This window comes from Hemitrygon akajei, chromosome 17 (genome assembly GCF_048418815.1).
Source record: "Hemitrygon akajei chromosome 17, sHemAka1.3, whole genome shotgun sequence".
NCBI classification, from domain to species: domain Eukaryota; kingdom Metazoa; phylum Chordata; class Chondrichthyes; order Myliobatiformes; family Dasyatidae; genus Hemitrygon; species Hemitrygon akajei.
Window position 1 is genome coordinate 40325580 of NC_133140.1, and position 19565 is coordinate 40345144.

General features: G+C 40.4%; 1 protein-coding gene across 2 annotated transcripts; it reads right to left on the reverse strand.

Annotated features, from left to right (window-relative positions):
• Positions 1–11036: 11036 nt before the first annotated feature.
• On the reverse strand, positions 11037–16674 carry irx6a (iroquois homeobox 6a). Of its 2 annotated transcripts, none has more exons than XM_073069978.1 (7): positions 15909–16674; positions 14769–15032; positions 14515–14624; positions 14056–14366; positions 13141–13710; positions 12371–12479; positions 11037–11940 (listed from the first exon to the last, which is right to left on the reverse strand). In XM_073069978.1, the coding sequence occupies exons 1-7, from the start codon at positions 15972–15974 to the stop codon at positions 11931–11933; spliced, it is 1440 nt and encodes a 479-aa protein (XP_072926079.1). In that variant the 5' UTR covers positions 15975–16674; the 3' UTR covers positions 11037–11930. The 2 variants fall into 2 exon arrangements, with proteins under 2 accessions (XP_072926079.1, XP_072926080.1); XM_073069979.1 differs by having other exon boundaries at positions 11038–11940; positions 12366–12479.
• Between the last annotated feature and the right edge of the window lie 2891 nt (positions 16675–19565).

Here is a 19565-nt window from a genome sequence, read left to right on the forward strand (position 1 = left end):
TAACAAATCAGGGCAAGCAGTACAAATGCAATCCGTGGCAGAGTTTGCCTTCTGAGCAGTGCTGCCAGACTTTAACCCAGTGACTCACTGTTACAATAGTGGTTTCATAATTACCTACTTCAAGCAGATACAGGGAACACCCATCATTAACTCTTGGGTCTGTGGAGATGTGATTGTATCCTCCAATGCTGCTCCCTGTGGGCATCATGTGATGGCAACAAAAAGGAACTTTGATAAGCCTACAAGAAGAAATTTACAGAAGGTTATATTAATGGTCACAGGTGAGGTAACATTATGGTAGGCTCACAGTCTCTGCAACATCAGATACTCAAGAGAGTCTAGATATCAGTAAAGAATGGCATCAAGCAGGTCTAGAGCTGTGTCTCACCTCTAAGAAGCTGCCCAGTGGAGTAGAGGTAATCTATAGAGCAATGAAAGTTGGGCCCATTGGTTACATTGGGTTTATATGCCACGGTACTGATGTTGCTTCCATTCCACCAATGTGCTCAGTCCAACCTCAGTGAGAGGCACAAAGGAGAAGAGGCCATCCATACAAACCTACCCTTTTAGTACTACCATGCCTCCAAAAATAAGCTTGCAACTAGTCCCTGGAGAACATGGACCATACTGCAGGAGTCAGGAAAAAAGGCAGATGAGAAATTCAGCATCACCTACAATACCAGCATAGCCTTTGGTGATCAGAAAAATCAAGACTTCTGGCAGAAATTCCACGGCCTGCCGAGCAACACCATGCCAGGTTCTAAGATACAGCAAACGTGCTGAGGCACACACCACAGGTTGGGTAGATACCAGCAGCACTGTCTCCACAGAATCCTCTGAAGAGCAAGTGAGCCAACTTGTATGCCCTTTCCAGCCAAACATCCCCAGCAACAAGCATACAATGGCTGACATCAGACTTCTAAAATGTACTCGTCTAAGTTCCATCGTGGCAAGAGATTACCAAGTGACTATGGAGGTTCTCAATACTCCTCTGGGGAAATAGTGCAACATCAACAATTTGCAGAAGCCCCTGACACACAATAACTCAAAGTGGAAAAGGACTTTTGGGACAGCAATGAGAACCTCAAGTCTGTTGCTTGGAAGCAGATAAAGTCAATGTAGATGGAGTTGACCAGTTCCCATACTGCCTACTCACCATGTCAAGCCTGACCTGTGGCCACCACAGGAATGGAGTGGAAACCATACTCAATCCCAAGGGCCTGGTGAAGGAAAAGTTAAATCTAAATCTCTCTAAAACCATGGATAGATCTGTACTCTAATCCAGATAACTTCAGATCTTTTTCAAACAAGAGGCCAGGAATAATCTCCATTTTAAAGGGAATACCATTCTTTGAACAACTTCTCCATCAGGAGGTTGAATTATTTAACAGCTTTAAGCATTTTTATTGTTTAAATTTTGTTCAATCTCAATGTACCATGTAATGAATTGACCTGTATTGACAGGATGGAAGACAAACTTAGATATTAAAACTATACAAATAACAATATCTTATTACTACCATCAGGGAAGAGGTTACTTAACCTGAGGACACATATCCACATTTTAGGAACAGCTTCTTTGCCTCCACCATCACATTTCTGAGAAGTCCATGAACCTATGAATATTATTTCACTCTTTTTCTTTCTTTTTCCAATATTTATTTACTTTTATGTTAACTATATATTTTATATATGTTTGTCATAATCTCTTTTATATTCCATCCTGTGTAATGAATGCAAGTTTCACTTAAGCCTTCTTGCTTACCTTTGGAGATCCATAGAACTCTCCATTCCTCAGAGGTTCCTAGACCCTATTCATTTTATATGTCCTGATCTTAATAGTTCTTTCAAGCTGTAGCTTCTCATATTTTTCAAGATTAAATTTAATTTCTCTGTCCATCTTACCAACTGATCAAATCTCTGTAGCCATATATTACTTCATCTCTATTCACAACACCACCAATCTTTGCGTCATGTGCAATAACAACAGTCATATACAATGCCTATAGTGTACCACTAGTTGCAGACTCCAGTTACCAAAGCAATGCTTGACCAGGATCTGCTGCCTCTGACCATTTAACTAATTTAGGATCCAAACTTCTCCAAACCCATTCTTGGATCAATTGCCACTGACTGTTAAGTTTGAGCTCTGCTTCTATGCTCCTTGGCTCTGTTATTGGATAATAGCTGTGACCGCCAGCATTTCCCAATAAACATTTGTCTTGGAGGATATTTGTCCTATAAAAATAGGTGGACAAGTTATCAAAGCAAATTTGGCTCCAAAGATATATCAGTTCCTTTCCAAATAGTAAATTTCTTTATGTTTCAAAACAAGCATGTTCTAAATGAAGCACAAGTGGTTTCATATCGTAAAATTATCACGTATAAAATCTGAGAATTTATTGCCAAAGAATCCGCCTTGATGACACATGCACACTTTGTTCATCCATTGTATTATGTCTAGCAAAAACACTGCATTTGTAAGGCTAAAATATACTGGTCAGGAATATTCTCCTGAATATATTTTAACAATCCTTCACTCTCCTTGTTTACTACTATATTTTATCCTAATATTATAATATGTTAAGCCCTCTACTATATTGCTATTGTGTCATACTTCTCTGAAATTTGCCTGTAGATTTGATCCTATGTCATTACTAAAGCATCCTGTTTAATAAACCTACAGGTGTTTTTTTTGAGAATTTAATGGATAGAGTAGGTATAAGTGAATCATTGGATGTACTGTATTTGGACTTTCAGAAGACCTTTGAAAAAGCAACAATTTCAAGATTAATGTGTGAAATGAAAGTGTGTGAGACCAGGGCAACATTGCAAGCATGAGCAAAAATTGGTTGACGGATAAGGACTAGAGAGTCGGTATAAGTGTGTTGTTCTCGAGCTGGCAGATTGAGACGAGTGTAATTCAAAGCTTACCAATGATTTAAATAAGCAAGTCAAATTATTTCTTCTATCCTGGCATCAGAGAGGCAATGCATGATGTTGTACTTATAACCTTTGATAAGACACATTGGCTGGACCATCTGTGATTTGGTAGTCATGCTCTGTGACACTTCCTATTACTCTTCTGTGGAATTGAGCAACCCAATGGTCTGGATGCCTTCGCCATCCTGTGAAGCAGAGCAAGCCGATCCTGAGACCCACTGCAAAGTACCCTTTTTGAAAATCTTCTATCATTAATATGATCTGAGTCATCAGGGAGATTTAGAAACAGGTTTTTTAGTTATGAATTTAATTTAAATCATCTGTGATGTCAGGAAATAATACAAAACAAGATGCAGTAAAATAGAGATAATTATACAAAGAACTTCCTTGCATAATTGAGGTTTGATGACATTGAATTCAGTTGCACCACTTACTCAGCTAGGGCTTTGTAAAGCAGATGTGAAGAGCTTGTTACTGGTACAATGTGTTGTGCTGAAATACATTGCATCACAGCACATCTTGTTCCATTTCTATTATGAGCTGGTTGGAAAATGTTTTGCTAATTGTCAAATGGGCTACAGTAAGTACCGAATAATGGAAAATCAAAATGGGCAAAGTATCAAAATGAACCTTTTCCCTGTTGAAGGATGTGGGAAATTGTGCAGGTGGTAAACTGAAGATAGATAGAAAACAGACTTGTACCTTCCTTTGGACTTCATATCAAGAAAGGATGTGTTGGCACTGGAGAAAGTCCAGAGGATGTTTACAAAAATGATTCAGGATGAAAAGGTTAAGGTTATAAGGAGCATTTGATGGCTCTGCACCTGTACTCATTGTGTGGGGTGAGGGGGGTGGGTGGAAGAGAGGATCTCACGGAAATCTCTTTGACCATGATTGTTCTTAGCAAATCTTTCTACAGAAGTGGTTTGCCATTGCCTTCTTTTGGGCAGTGTCTTGACAAGACAGGTGGATGGGTGACCCCAGTTTATCAATACTCTTCAGAGTTGTCTGCTTGGTGTCGCTGGTCACATAACCAAGATTTACTATATGCACCAATTGCTCAGACGACCGTCCACCACCTGCACCCATGGCTTCATGAGACCCAGATTAAGGGGCTTAGAAAGTGCCACACCTTTCCCAAGGGTGACCTCCAGGCTAGTGGAGGGAAAGAGCACTTTACACCTCCTTTGGTAGCGATGTATCTCTATCTCACTACCCTAAATAATAAATTAATAAATATTGAGAATATGAGTTGTAGACTCCTTGAAAGTAAGTCCATGGGTTGTGGAATCAGTTCATTGTTGGAGTGAATGAAGTTGTTGACTTTGGTTCAGGAGCATGATGGTTAAAAGGTAATTATTATTCCTGAACTGGTTAGTATTGGACCTAATGCTCTTGTATCTCCTTCCTGATAGCAGCAGTGAGAAGAGGGCATGGTCATGACGTTGGCGGTTGTTGATGATGAATGCTGCGTTCTTGCGACAGTGCTCCTGGTAGATGTGCTCAATGGTAGGGAGAGCTTTACCTGTGATGGTGACACAACCAAGGGTCATTTTTAAAAGAAAAAGAATAGTTTTTTTTTTCTGTTTGTATATGGATTGTATTTTCTCACCGTCATTCCATGGGTATGCAGTGTTCCTTGGATTGTTCACCTTTTATGTCCTATTGTTTGTCCTTGGACAAGCTCTGGTTTTCACTTTGTTTTGCAGGTGCCTTATCTAGGATCATGGGGATTTTAAGCTCTTCTTGTATTTATTACTTCTATTCAATTAATTAGCACAGTATATTCAATATTTTGTATTGTAGTTGTTGTCTTTGGAGATTGCTGCTTTATCTGGACACCTATGTGGTCTGGTTCTGAATTCCTACAGGATACAGGGTGTATTTTGAGGGGTGGGGCTTGCCAACCCCTCTTTGCTCGATCATTATGTATCCTTGTCTGATAAAACTCAGACCGAGTTCTTCAATGTATCGTGAGTGATTTCAGTTCTATATAGTTTGCCTGAGTTCTTCTTAGTTTTGCTGGTTAATTTCTGTAATAAGTCTTTTTTTTTTTGTTTGGTTTGCTGAAGTCTCTGTGATTCCTGCACTTGAGTTCTCTAGTGACCCTTACAGATGGACTGGTCTGTATCCACCAAAGGCTTTTCCATTCAAGGACATTAGTGTTTCAATGCCAGTCTGTGATGCATCGGGCATCTACAGAAGCTTATCAAAGTTTTAGATGACATTCCAAATCTTCACAAACCTCCTTAAAGCAGGAATGCTGCCATGCATTCTCTGTAAGACAGTTTAAAAACTGAAGAACAGCCAATAACGACGAGTTTTTTAGGATGTGACAATCCTTTGTAAACCTGGATATTTCAGTTTCACGTGCATATTGATCTCTAGATAATGGACTTTAACTGTTTGAACTGATGGATCAGGAGTAATTCACCCATAATGGCCTCACAATTTGTGTTATTCAGTTAGGAAGGCTTCTTTGCAGTCATTTGAATACTTTTACTTCAAGGATGTTCCCAAAGATTCCTTGATAGAGTTATGTCACCAACTCCTGGAAATCCTTTGCCCATGACTGCTAAAAGTAGAGAAGTGTTCAGGAAGAACCTTCAGTCCATTCATTAGGAACACATAGAAACCTGATGTAACTGGCAGATAGGGAGCACCCATTCACAAACTACTTCCTGCTAGTCCTGCTACAAACAGATTACTCACCAATTGGAGAATCTGTGGATGTCACAATGGACTCACTGACCACTTCAGAACACACACAACTGCATCTGGAAGCAAGTCATTCTTGAAACTGACGGACTGTCAAGGGAGAAGAACAGGTTGACTACATATGCCAGATGACATGATGCCAATTTTTTTGTTGATCCTCTCACATCAGACCATCTATTGCCCTCTGTTTCTTGTTTACAAGCAGCATGTAAATGATGTGTCATTTGAGTATCATATTTAACACAACTAATCTGCTTGTGCATTTGTTTTTTAAACTTCCATTGCTCTTTCCTAACAGCTCATATTTTCAGTACATGTCCAGTTAGTTGTCAGGTGCATGAAACCAATTTTATCACCTACTGTATGTCAATCTTACCTCAGTTTCAATATCAAAAATTCCCAGCTGTTGTTGTGTACTTTACAAGGCTTGAAAGGATTATTGAAGAAAGGGCCCTTTTGTTGCCCCCTAAAACAACAAGCAGCCTAGTCCACTCTGCTTTGAGGTGAAAATTTGATTCAGTGACATCAGGTTATTGAAACGTCCATAAATTGCTTTGCAATTCTACAGAACAGAAGTGTTGTTTGTTCTGGTTACACTGAAGTTGTGTGTTCATATTGATTGACAGATAGGAAATGCAAACAATTCAGAAATGGTTACTCTAATTACATTTCACAGCAAGAACTCCAATCATCTATTATCTAACTGTATTCCACTACAAATTCAGAAAACTCATACAAACTCTCCCATTTATTGAGAAACTTTCTTTTAACTTTATGGTTCTTAATTAGACCCTTTAACTTTTTCCCTGTGGCACTTGGCAATATTTCCCTATTTCAGAATACATTCTAAGAATACCTTGAGGTAGTATATTTGTGTCTTAGCTATGTAATTCTTATTATTAAAGCCTTGAAACTATCTTGTTTGAATCTAAGGTTTTCAAGGCTTTTAACCTCCTTTCCCATCTCCTCCTCTCAAATAATTTCAATCAATTTAATAAACACAAAAAAAATGCAGGTGCTGGAAATCTTAAGCAACACATGGAAAATGCTGGAGGAACTCAACAAGTCAGACAGCACCTATGGAGGGGAATAATCAGTTAATGTTTCAGTCTGATATCCTTCATTTGGGCTCCTGAGCTCCTCCATCATTGTGTGTCTGGTGCTTAAAGCCAACTTAGAACACTTTATCATATTTGCTTCCATTTACTCTGGTGTGACAAAAGACACATCTTAATTTATGATGTATCTGCTTTTAGAAAGCAAACTAATTCTAAACAACAACTCCAAGCACATTTAAATTTGGATAGAGTATAATTCAGTTTGAGCAATTCTGATTGGTTTGAGTGGATCAGGCTACTGTTGCAATACAACCTGAGGCATTCATGTTGGATTCCATAGTTGCTTCAGTGTGAAATAACTGAGCATCAGTCCAGGGTTAATAGCATTTAAGCTGCTACAGGTCTCCATGTTTTAAACATAATTGTGTTTATGGTAAGAAACGACAACACTGGTGTCCCTTTTTATCTGAAAGCAAGATAAAAGATCAAAGGCTTCCTCTAAAGTGAGGCAAAGCACTGTTTTATGTTGCAATTTGAAACTAGTAGCCATAGGTAAGATTATTACAAAGTTGGGGGGAATGTGCTGAGAGCTGGTTCCTAGACCCTTTTGCAGAAAACATTTATGGGGTCCATTTAGAATCATTTCTAAGCATTTAGATTGATTTGCCATTTATTTTTCAATAGAAAAGGCAAAGACCTCAATTGATTCACAGACTGGTGTTGCTCAAGGACTTCTGCTAAGGAAACTTGAAGTTATATTTAAAAACTTTTACTTTAGCCAAGTTTGTTGATTATTAGAGAGATACCAAAATAACTATGCAGCTTGTTTTGCATCAGAAACCTCTAAAGCTACATTAAGCTTGGTGGAAGGAAATCTGTGCCAATATGTTTTAACATGAATTCAAAATTACAAGCTAATTAAGTCTGTATTTAGGAGTTGCCACAATTTCCTTGAGCCTGCAAGACCACAAACTGTTTGGTATAACTGCTAATTCATTCCTTGAGCCAATGGTCTATCTGAAGTTGCAGAACAAGCCAAAGAGTATAAGGGGAATGAAAACGCAACTAAAGTAAAGGGGAGAAACTAAAGTTTCCAGTTTACTGATATGTGTAAAAAGTCCTGCTGAATTCAAGGAGCCCCAGAACAGGATGATAGACATCAAGTCATAAAGCACTGCCCAAGCCTGCAGGGCCCTGTCATCTGAGGGGAAAATCATGCCGAGGCCTGATGGGTCATACACTCGATCAAGGCTGCCATCAGCCCCTTACGGTCTGGCACACTAACTGCCTCATTAAAGCAATAGGCTGAGAGGACAGTCACCGAGCAGATGGAGCCTTTTTCAAAGGAGACATGTTGCACCACAGGGGGAACCATGAGGATTACTCCAAAAAGATTGCTAAATGTTTAGAAGTAAGACTTGGCCCTCCTAACTGTCTACTCAATCAGCAATCCCCTTCTGATGCCAGTCTGGGCCTGACACTGGTGAGCCAGAGAGAGAATGGTGCACCTAGTCTGATCCTTTAGATCCAAGTTCAGATTTATATCTAGATCCGGTTCAAGGCCCAGACATTATAATAGTGTTGGTCCCATGTCTGTGATTGTATACCATTGGGGTACAGTACTAGAAGGCACTGATCTGTTGCCAAATTACACAGATATACAGTGCTGATGAACATGAATAGGTCACTGAACACAAATGTTGGACAGTCCTGGTTAACATAGTCTGCTAGGAGGTACATATCCATCCCTCCTATTAACTGCAATTTCAGCGTGTTCCTTTAAAGCCAGGTCCAGACAAAAAGTACTGTTACATTCTTAGAACTGTCATTCCTGATCTAGCCTCCTTCCCAGATTTGGGCGTTATGGTAGGCATAAATCAGTGAGCTTGGGGGGCTACAGGATAAAGCTGATGCTGCGAATTGAAGGTTGAACAGGGACGAACTATGTCCCCTTTACTGATTTAGGAGCACGGGAAATGTGTGAATGTAAGAAAAGGGAGAATGAATGAACAGCTAGTTTCTTTTTTAAAATTACTGAGTGTTACTGCGGTGCCTCTTCAGTTTACTGCTGACGATCGCAATGCTTTCAAAAACGCGGTCAGCATTCAAGAAGGGATAACCAGCAGATTCCGCATTGTACTTCCTTTTTCCTCCGTCCCTTAGTTAATATCCACAGACCCTGGGCTGACTGGCCCGCTGAACCTGTGTTGCTCCGGGGACCTTCTCTAGAACTGCAAGGCTTCTGACCTCGCCCACTGGCCTCACACACAACAAGCCCGATCCACGGTGGGGGTTGGTGTAAGGTCTCCAAATCCCTCCTTTCGCAGAGACCCCATACATCCGAGCAGACCATCAATATGTCAGGAGCAAAAGTGCTCGAATGGCGTCGGGTACTTCAAACAAGATTATGTGTTGGTCCGATTTTTTGCTTCTGAAAACAAACAGTCTTAAAATTTCGTATTATTGGGAGTTTCTTGGAACTAGTTTAACACAACTAAACCGTATGGTAAATACAAGGGAAAAGGAGGGTTTATAAGTTATTTGTTTTATTTATTCTATTCACGTCCCCCAGTGTCAAAACCACGCAAGAACTTGCAAGCAGCCTCGAATCGGACTAATACCCTTTATTACATGAACTAATCCTTCCAAATCCGACTTGAAATAATGTTTATCTTTTGGTAGCTTAATTTCCCTCACTGAAATCTCGGGGTCAGTCCCAGCATCAGATATTGTACCATTTCAGTATTTTAAAGAAAGGGTGTCTTTAAAGAAAACTATCGAAATGTGCTCAGTGTCCCTACATTAAAGCAAGCCCAAAGATTATGAAAATGATAAGTACAAAATAAGTAGCCCTGAAGAAGATGAACTGCACAATTGAAAACAAAAAAAAATTCTGTTGTTATGGATAAAGTCAGGAAGATGTGATTTAAACCCATTTCTCTAGGTAGTGTAGTATGGAATAGTCACAGAGGTGCACTGTAAGGCAATTCTGAATTTAAATTAACGGCATCTTTTCCTTTTAAGTGCGGTGTTATGTTATAAGATCGAATATTTCTGATTTCATTCTGAATAAAACACATTTTACGCGTAACAACACCACTGGGCTTCAGCGAAAAATTAAAGCGTACACTTCTGTGATTTGGATGGCGGTTTAAAGAAGTGAACTCTGCTAAGAGTCACGGCAGGCGAATCTGGAGCTCTGAAGGTAAAAGAACGTTGTCCATTTGGGATTATGTGCTCTGTGTGGGAAACCGTGTACTGTTTTAATCACTGTGTCTATTAAGATGTCGGGGGGGAAAAAAGGATAGTTTTGTGTAATGAGATTCCCACAGCCACACACTGGTCATTATTGCTAACACACTGCAATCGGATTTGGACCTTGTGGTACCACACTCTGAACGTTTGCTTTGGACTCTCATTAAACTGATCCTTCGCCCCCCTGCGTCATTCACTGTGAGCGTGTTTGAAGGGGCTGGTATGATTAGAAAGAGAAAAATGACAACACAAAGATAAGAATGCTTCTTCTAGTATGTTTTTATTACGCAAAACATCCACCTTGCTCAACGGATCGCTGCAAGTTCACTGTATAAACCCGAAACTTAGTAATACAGTACCAAACGTAGGCAAAGCTGCAGGAAAATGAAGGGCCAGAATAATATACTATGATGCTACGACACGTTACATTATTTATTTTCAATGTTCTCTTGTGATTTAGACGCACTCTTTTATTGAGAATTGGATTAGGTTTTGTTCCCTGCGCATTATTCAAGTCTGTTTTTTTATATAGTTGCGAATATATCTTCGTAAAATGAACATCTGAAACTAGGGAAGATTTTAGACAATGACTTTCCGAAACATCATCCATGATTTTATGTATTTTTAGTGACAGCGACGTGGCTGGATTTGGAAATTGTGAGCTTTCTGTAGTGCTTGCTTGTAAGGCACCCCCGCTTTAGGTGAAGAGGATCATTTTCACAGATACGTTATATAAGCATGGATTTATATAATTTATCATATTGTATTGTTTTGTGTTATATTTTACAACACATGATTAGCAAATTTTGAATGAAACTTTTGTTCTTTAACTGTTACAAATTCTATCAGGCAACCTTTACAAAATATTATAATAAGCGCACGCGTGTGCTTTACAACGCAACTTTCTTTACATTCTGAAACAAAACGGAATTCTCCTGATTCTACCCCGCCTCCTCTATTCTGAGGAAGAGTGTACAAGCAAAGCAGTCAGTCCTAATTAATGGCAAACAATGGAGAAATTTGTCGCTTTGCTTCTCATATGCAAAGTGGTCGATGGCGGTTCGTTGAACTTTCACCTGCTATGAATTACACGTCGCACAGTTCCCCAATTAGTAATGTTCGACAACAGAAAAAAATGTTGGAATTGTTACATTAAACTTTTATGTTAGTCAAATAACTTAATATAGTTTTCATTTGGTGCTGGAATCTTTCATAGCTGTTGAGTATGTTAAAGAATAAACTAAAGAAATCTTACATGAATGTACTCTTTCCTCATACAGCAGATATCAGACATTTCAAGATCAATAGATTTTCAGACTCCTTTTATTTTGAGTTCTGGAACCGTCTTTTACAGGAACAAAATATTTATTTTTACGCCCCAGCAACTTATATGGTTAACTTAATTAATAAACGTTTTAAGTAGGACACCGCGAATATGCAGTTTTCACAGTCATTATTAAATATCATAACTGTATTTTAATGGCATTTCACAGAACAAATAAAAGAAAGTGGGTGGGGTGTGTTCTCCGAAGTAAACAAAGTGGGTCTGCGTTAAACGCAAGAGTGGGTCAATCAAAATCAACCACGTCCAGGGCAATGGGGTGCACGTTAAACTCTATAAAACAGCAAAAACAACGTGTGACCGGGTGTCAAGTGGTTTCATAATCATTAGAAGGCTTATTTATCACAACAGCTCGAGTGCATCCCCTAAATCTTAAATATATATTTTTTTCAAGTATGTGTTATAACTTCGTGCATGGACAAACGGTTGGAAGTGGCGTTTCAGATTTTGGCAAACAAAATCATTGACGTTGGTTGAGTCTAGGCGCGTCCGTTTGAAAGTCAGTGCCAGTGCTCAGAACGAACACATCCTGTTTTATTTCCAGGGTATTGTCGGATCACCAGTGCATAAAGTGAAGGAGCTGCGCGAGATTACCCTCGGTGATGTCCACCGCGCTAACCGAACCTGTTTTGTTTTAGAGAGAAAATGACAAAGTTAAACATACAGTAAAATGGCCAGTCCTTGAACCTTCTGTGGAAATTACAAGAAAATGATCTTATTCTCCAAATACATAAAAAAGTAGAGTACACTGATTACACTAGCCACTTATGCAAATAGAAATACAAACGTCAGATCCTGCTTTGGATACATTGGGTATCCAATGACCTGCAGCTCTTCCTTAAACAACTGTAAACAGCTCTGGGGTGCAACTTTCAAGCTCAAAGGGGCTCAGCGGCGTTTGGGCCTCTTGCTTGGTTCACTTTGTATTTTTTTACGTGGATATTGTTGTGTATTTTCCGAGAGGGCGTCGCATGGTTGAACACCGATGAACTTGGTGGAGGCGGGGTGGGGGATGTGGAACTTGGTGGAGCGCGGAAATAGTCACTTACCTCACCTCTTCAGCACAGGTCTGAAGGCCGCTCTCACTCTCTCCTCCTGGCGCAGTAGACACGTTTCCGTAATATCTGTTGCCCCCAAATCAGATTTCACATTTCTTAAAAATCCTGAAAAATACCGTATGCTTTACAAACGTTCATACCTAATTATCAACACTAAGTAACCACTTAATTGGCCAATTCGGCCATATCGCTACATCACTAAGCTTTTGATGAAGTGCTTCCCAAAATTAAGTAAAATACTGCGGCTGCTATAAATCTTAAAGCAGGAAAGGTGGAAAGATCATCACCAAAAGGATATCGGGCTTAAATGTTAAGCCTTATTTTTCTCTCCGCCGCCTCTGCCTAACCTGAGAAAATGGGGATGGAATTTGCTGCAAATACTCAGCAGGTTTGGCAACGACTGGAGAAATTTTGGTCCCTAGTGTTTTCGTGAAAACTCTTCCAGAATGTTCTTTTTTCTCATTCTGGGGCAAAGGTTGTACAAGGATAACGTTAGGTGATGTCCTGTGAACAATTTGCTTTTGATATTTAGCTTTCACTGTTGCGCACTTCAAGGGCATCCACGTCACGAGGGTTAACTGTTAACTGAATGTTTGGTGTAATTAAGAGATACCTACAGTTACATCTTGAAAACAACACATAGCGCCCTGAATTAAAATGAGGGTGGGGTGGGGGATAATGATTGCTATACCGTCTTTCAGTTGCATTTATTGCCATTAGAAACATTTTGGGAGCCAGCTGGAGAGAAGTCAACGTGCAAGTGTACCTTCAGTCCCTGATGTATACTGGCAGTTGTCTAGCGCAGGGTAGGAAGCGCAGTGCAACTGACCAGCCGCTACAAGCGTTTGTAAGTTGAATGTAGAAGTTCTCAGAATGCGGGCGGCTTGTGAAGAGTCTCCGAGGGAAATTATATCATCGACTTGGTTCACCATGCCCTGGGATGGCCTCACCTCCGCGCAGTACCTCGCAATCCGGCTCTGGCCGTTCTGACAACCCACCAGACAATTGGAGGCTGCCGTGTGCGCCAGGGACCAAATCCTCGGCTTCTCCGCTGTCCCGAAGCGCTGCGGGAGGCTGTTGCTTGCGACAGAAACAGATGGCTTATTCGTTATCGTATCTAGAAAGTCGGACTCGAGGGTAGAACAGTTTTTGGAACAGGAAGTGTGCAGGTTGTTTGAAGGAGATACATTGCAGTCATTGCCTTCAGTCTCGATCAAGCCTCTCCTCGATCTGATTTCACTTGGTGCCTTTTCATGGTCACTTTCTAGTTTTTCTGACTCATCATCTTCCAGATCGCTCAGTCTCAACTCTTTGCTTTCTCTGTATTCTTTCTCATCTGTGAGCACATTAACAAACATATTTTTTCTCTCAGCAATGTTAATCTACGTTGTTTTCATTTACTTTCAAACACAATTTTAAGAATACTCTGAATAAACTTTACTCAATAGTCTGTTACGAGTTATATATGAGGTTGTCAGGGACAAATCTTTGCTCTTTGTGATAAGATTCTGAAACTCTTTTCAACTTTACATTTTGATTCAGTTGCCCACCCCCCCCCCCCAATTATTTACAAGGTAATTACATTTAATTAAACATCGAGTGGCGGTCTGCGTGCTCTGAGTAGTTGCATATTATGCCAGCGAATGTATTACATTTTCTGTTAATATAGGTGAAGTCCCACCGTTTTCCATGCTGTCCGTTCCATGTTCCTCTCTGTCCCTTCTGGCACTCTCCTCTTTCTTGTCATCCCCTCCTTTGTTTCTGGGTGACCAGGTCATTTTATTTTCCTTCTTCAACCTCCTCCTGGCGTTCGCAAACCAGGTGGACACTTGGGTCAGCGTCATTTTCGTGATGATGGCCAGCATGATCTTCTCGCCTTTGGTGGGGTAAGGGTTCTTCCTGTGTTCGTATAGCCAAGTCTTCAGGGTGCTGGTAGTTTCTCGGGTCGCATTCTTGCGCCGTGTGGTGCCGCTGAAGTCCACGGTGCCGCATCTAAAAAGTCAGATGAAACCGTTATCTGGAGGAGGGATATGGCAAAACCAACACATTTAACTCCATTCATCATGGACACTAAGTACAGCTTCTGTTTTGTTTTGAACTGTATGCTATTGACATTACTTGTCTTGGTCTAAGGGCTCACCTGTCGTATTGGTAGTGTCCCAAGGAGTGTTCATACGGATAGTAAGTAGCTGTCGGAGCAATTCCCGAGTGCAAGCTCCCAGTGCTATCTTTAATTTCGTACTGAGAATTCTGAAAGGGGTGGAGGTAGAGCAGAACACACGAAATAGTCAAAAGTTTTTACTATTGTTCAAACGTGGGAGGCTTCGGTATATCACACGCTATAAAGGAATAGTGATGGAAAACGGGCTGGTGTTCCCCACGGCCGCAACTCACCAGTGAAGAGTAGAAAGCTGAAGGATCTGTACTGTATGTAAGGTAGTTCCCATAGCTCTGGCTAGCTGCGGTTGCATAAGCAGGACTGCTGTACATGCCCAGCGCCGCGGCAGCTGCGTTGATCTCGGTCCTGGCGTTGGCCAGCAGTCTGTTATCGTAGTTGGGACAGCAAATGGCAGTCTGGGCCGGGCCAGCGGAGCCTTCGGATACAGGTCTGGAGCCTGGTTCGCAACACGCCGTGCTGGGACTCGCTGACACGAAGAACTGGACGAAGAAAGCATGAAAGGAGCAACGGAACACGAATCAGCAGATCACACATTGCAACGAGCAGAAAAATGAACAGATGCATGCAGCAACCGAGATGCCTTGAAGCCAACTGCATTCAAAATAGATGACAAAAGCAGGATAAAGTGGGACTCCACTAGAGTGAAGGTACAACTGGAATCGGGACTTTACAAAGCAACGTTATACTGGGGAATCGTGACAATAAAATGTGTAAATTATTTAGTACTCAAACAATTGCGGAATGCCCTGATATTCCTGTTTAGGAGGAAGATAGAAGTATTTAAAGGCACACGAACGTATGGGAATATGCAGGGGAATTATTGAATCATTCTTGCGCTGTGCAAATAGGTAAATAATAATGAGATAATGCAGTTAGATGCACTTGGACTGGTTTAGAGGAATGACGATGTATATAAACCTACAAACACAAAGTATTAACATATTAATAAGAAATGTAGAGGGCTGAAATATCTGACTGGAGGAAATTATGTGACCAATACCATGCAAGTTAAAGTAGTAAGGCATCAGTATGGACAGAGAATGGTTAAACGTGTAACTATACGGAAATAGGTGGAAGTGATTCCAGGTGAATCATAAGTCAAAAGTGGCGGTAAACACCAGCCGAATAACCGTCTGTTACAGAGTATATTGTGCGTATCGAGACAAGTGGTCTATTCAAGACAAGCACAGGATAAATAATGCAGCGTGGTGAAACAGACGACTATATAAAGGGGGTATGGGAAAACGCATTATAAATTGAAAGTGAAACAGGCTCCAAAAATGTCAATGCGTAAAAAGAATAGCGAGTAGCGCAGAGTTTGGGTTAAACGAATGCTAATTGATGGCCAGCCTTACCTGTGAAGTGGTATTGTAAGGGTATCCAAACTGAGAGAACGACATCGCTGCTCCTTTTGTTACCATAAGCAATATTTCTTTCTGATTGATTATAACCAAACCTACTTCAAAATGCACCTTCTAGAGAAAATTGCCCGCATGGTCTTTCGCTTAATAATATATGATTCCACTTGGAAATCGCAAGGCGCCGTAAACTGGCATTCAAAGCTTATCGGTACTCATCTCAAGGCAAAATTATCGATTATATTTAGCCGAAGAGGGTTAAAAGACATAACGGAAGTCCTTCCAGATATAGAGTCTGCCAGTTGTATTATTTGCTGGTCTATAGTTCTTTAGCGTTCATCCATGGAAGAGTATCAAAGTGACGTCACATTAATCCCGAATCGACATGACAGAAAGGATATAATAATGTCTTTGCCAATCATATTTAACATCTAATATTCTTAGGTTCATTCAACACTTGTTTCTAATGTTTTCAAGTTGATTTGTGATGTACATCGATGGATGCTGAAGTAGTTGGAAGCTTTTTATGTCACTTTGCAACAATAGAAAATATCGAGAAATTTAAAGGTCACCGCCACAACAATGTTTAGGAGATCTGAAAGCTTGCTGCACTCCTCAACTACTGCATCATGTACTACCGCACGCATTAAGAGACACTTCCTTGCCTAACTCAGCATAAAGGAATATATCTGGACCTCGTTTACTTCAAGTTCAATGAAATACAATGAAATCACTTCTAAGATATGGAATTGTCCCGTGCTCAAATGTAGCGTTTTCACGTTGTTAAACAGCAGACTGAGATTTTTAATTACTCTCAATCTCATATATCTATGCATCCAGATTCATACTGGCATTCTCTTTATAAAACATCAATATTGATTTGAGTGGGGCTCAATGTATACAGCCTAGCCCGTGCCCTGGTTCGGTTTATATTCTGCTGCAGAACCTGGGCCACACGCCGTTTTCTTTGAGATCATAATTCTGACTCTTTTCGCCTTAATTGATTTGTTTCGTGACAGATCGCAGCACATTTTTCTGTTCCTTCCACAGCAAACTGAATCAAAGTTCTAACGGCGTTAAACAAAATGAAAATCAGAGTAGAGATGCAATAAATTAAAGCGCAAGCTGACACGAAACAGGCGAGGGAGGTGTTCAGGACCCAGGAGAGACAGTGGTTTGACCTCATCCAATAGATGACAGTTAATAATCAGAAAAATGGAAGTGGAGCCTTTGGGTGTCCTGAAGCCGACTCCCTCACTCTCCAACCGTCCGATCCGTGGCCAAAGGGCCAGTCACTAATTAATGATGATGATGTATCCATTTTTCTCTATTAGAGCCAGAAATGGTCCCCAAAGAAATAAATGTACGGCTTTGACAGGTCAATGGTGGGTGATTGATGGCTGCCTTGAGACCGGCGTGCCCATTACGAGCAGTGCGTAATTGCATCAATTAACAAATGGAAATTGGAGACTTGTTTAACCAACGATTTACACTAGGAAAAAAAATCAGCCCTTCAGTTCCGATCCACCAGACAAAGTTTTCACTCGTCACTCGAAGCTATCTGAGTTGCTCTAATTATGGCCGACGAGAATAACGATTTGGAATATGTTTCAATTAATGAAAGTGCTTTAGGCTTGCACGTGAGACATAAGATCGCTTGAATATCCATCATCTTCAAACTTGTACACACTCTTGGAATCTTTAAAACGCGGATCATTTCAGGGGCAATTTCTTTTGAAGTGAACAATGGGTTCCGGATCGCATTACCAAATGTCAATGACCGGTGCAGCCAGTGTTCCCTACTTTAATTTTTTTTTCTCGTTTCTTTGCACTTTCGTCTATTTCCCTGCGTGTTTTCACTCTCGAAATTCCCGAACTTCTACAGAATTTTGAGTCATCATTGAGTGCAAACTCCCGGTGGTTACAGGGTTAATCCAACCCATTTTAGTTCTTTAACAAATACCAACATCATACTCTTACCTGCTCTACTCTTGTCCGACACTCCAAATAATCCATTTATAATTAACACGCTGTGCTTATTACTGATAAATACATTTGGCCTAAACTTAACTGCCTCAATAGGACACATTTTGCAGTATATAAATTATATCTCGTTTAGTTCCAGGTAAACAAGGGAACCCTTGCACTTGGCTTGTATTTGAGAGTGCGTTTGTTCTTTTGCGCCCTCTGGGCGCAGTTGGATCTGGCCGATGCCATTGAATACTTGTTGTGTCCGGCTTGCGAAAGGGTTGAAAGGAGTGCCGCTAGCTCTTCTTGACCCCATTTTACAAACTAAAGTCGCTGACATTGTCTGCCGCGGCTTGTCGCAGTTTTCAGCTTCCTCCAGTAGTGGCGCTAGAGAGCTACAACTGGAAAACCTAAGTGAGCAGACCCGAGGACAGAAGGCAGGACGGCAACTGTGCTTTTTTTCATAGGGTTTAAGAGCAAATCAACGTCCAAATTATTGTTTTAGGAATAGCAAGACAAAAATATAAACCTTTCATTTCTTTATGAGGTCCCTTATAATAAATAGGCTTTACCAAAGATCCTTATAAACTTTGCAAACGCGCCCCCCGCCCAATGAACATTAGATAAGAAGTTATGGTTGTTGCTATTTCTGTGAAAGAAATAATTTCAACCTGTTTTAAAATAAAGTAGCTGTTTGGTTCTATTTAATTTGTGTTGCCCAATTAACTTTTGAATTCAGTTACAACACTTTGGCGTCGGATGGATCTTAATATGGTTTATATGTCTATAATTAGACAAAATCTACATCACGTCAGAGAAAATCTGAACCACTGACTAAAAATTAGCCAAAGAGGTGTGTTATAAGCGAGGTCCTAAAAAATTGCAGTGCGACATGCTAAAACAAAGACATATGTTCAGCAAAATCTAATTGGATTAGTAAGGATACACTCCACACGCTGATGCAGAAGTTACTAGCACCTTGCCAACTCCCCACCCACCCCAAAAAAGCTCATACAAACTATTGTCAGATTTTAAAAAAGGCAAAGGGAGAAAAAAGAAAACATGTTTTCACTTCAGAATCTCTTTCCGTTCGAGCAAAGTCTGAACACCACGCACGTACGCTAACGCCAAGACTGATAATAATTTTTAAATTACTATTAGGTTAAAAGTAGGATTATCAAAACAGATCCTATTGGAAGTGCGGAAATTAAGGCACGGAACTTGTTTGGCTTAATGTTTTGTCTTATCTGTGATAAACCATCGCTTTCAAACGCAACTGCTCCTTCCAAATTTGCAAATATTTCTTTCTCTTAAAAGTTTACTTCGTGACAAATAGCAATTACATTATTTCGGAAATCTTTACAGAACGCGATCGAGTCAGATAAATTCAAGAATACGCATCGTTGCTGAAATGAAAGAAAACCTATCAAACTTCTATCCAGTGGCATGGTGTGTACAGAGACATCCCACCAGTTTTATTGGTTAGGAAGTAAATGGCGTGCTGCTTACATTACTCGAACTGGTTTTCGTGCTAATGTTACAGCTCTAGCGGTGGAGATAGCTCTTGAATGCACAAGTGCAGCTGGACAGGGCATGCATAATTTATATTGACCAGTCCCTGTACAGTAGGTAGCAGGGAACAAAAACATTTTAAAAAAGAGAGACAAATGCCGGCTTTTGTAACAG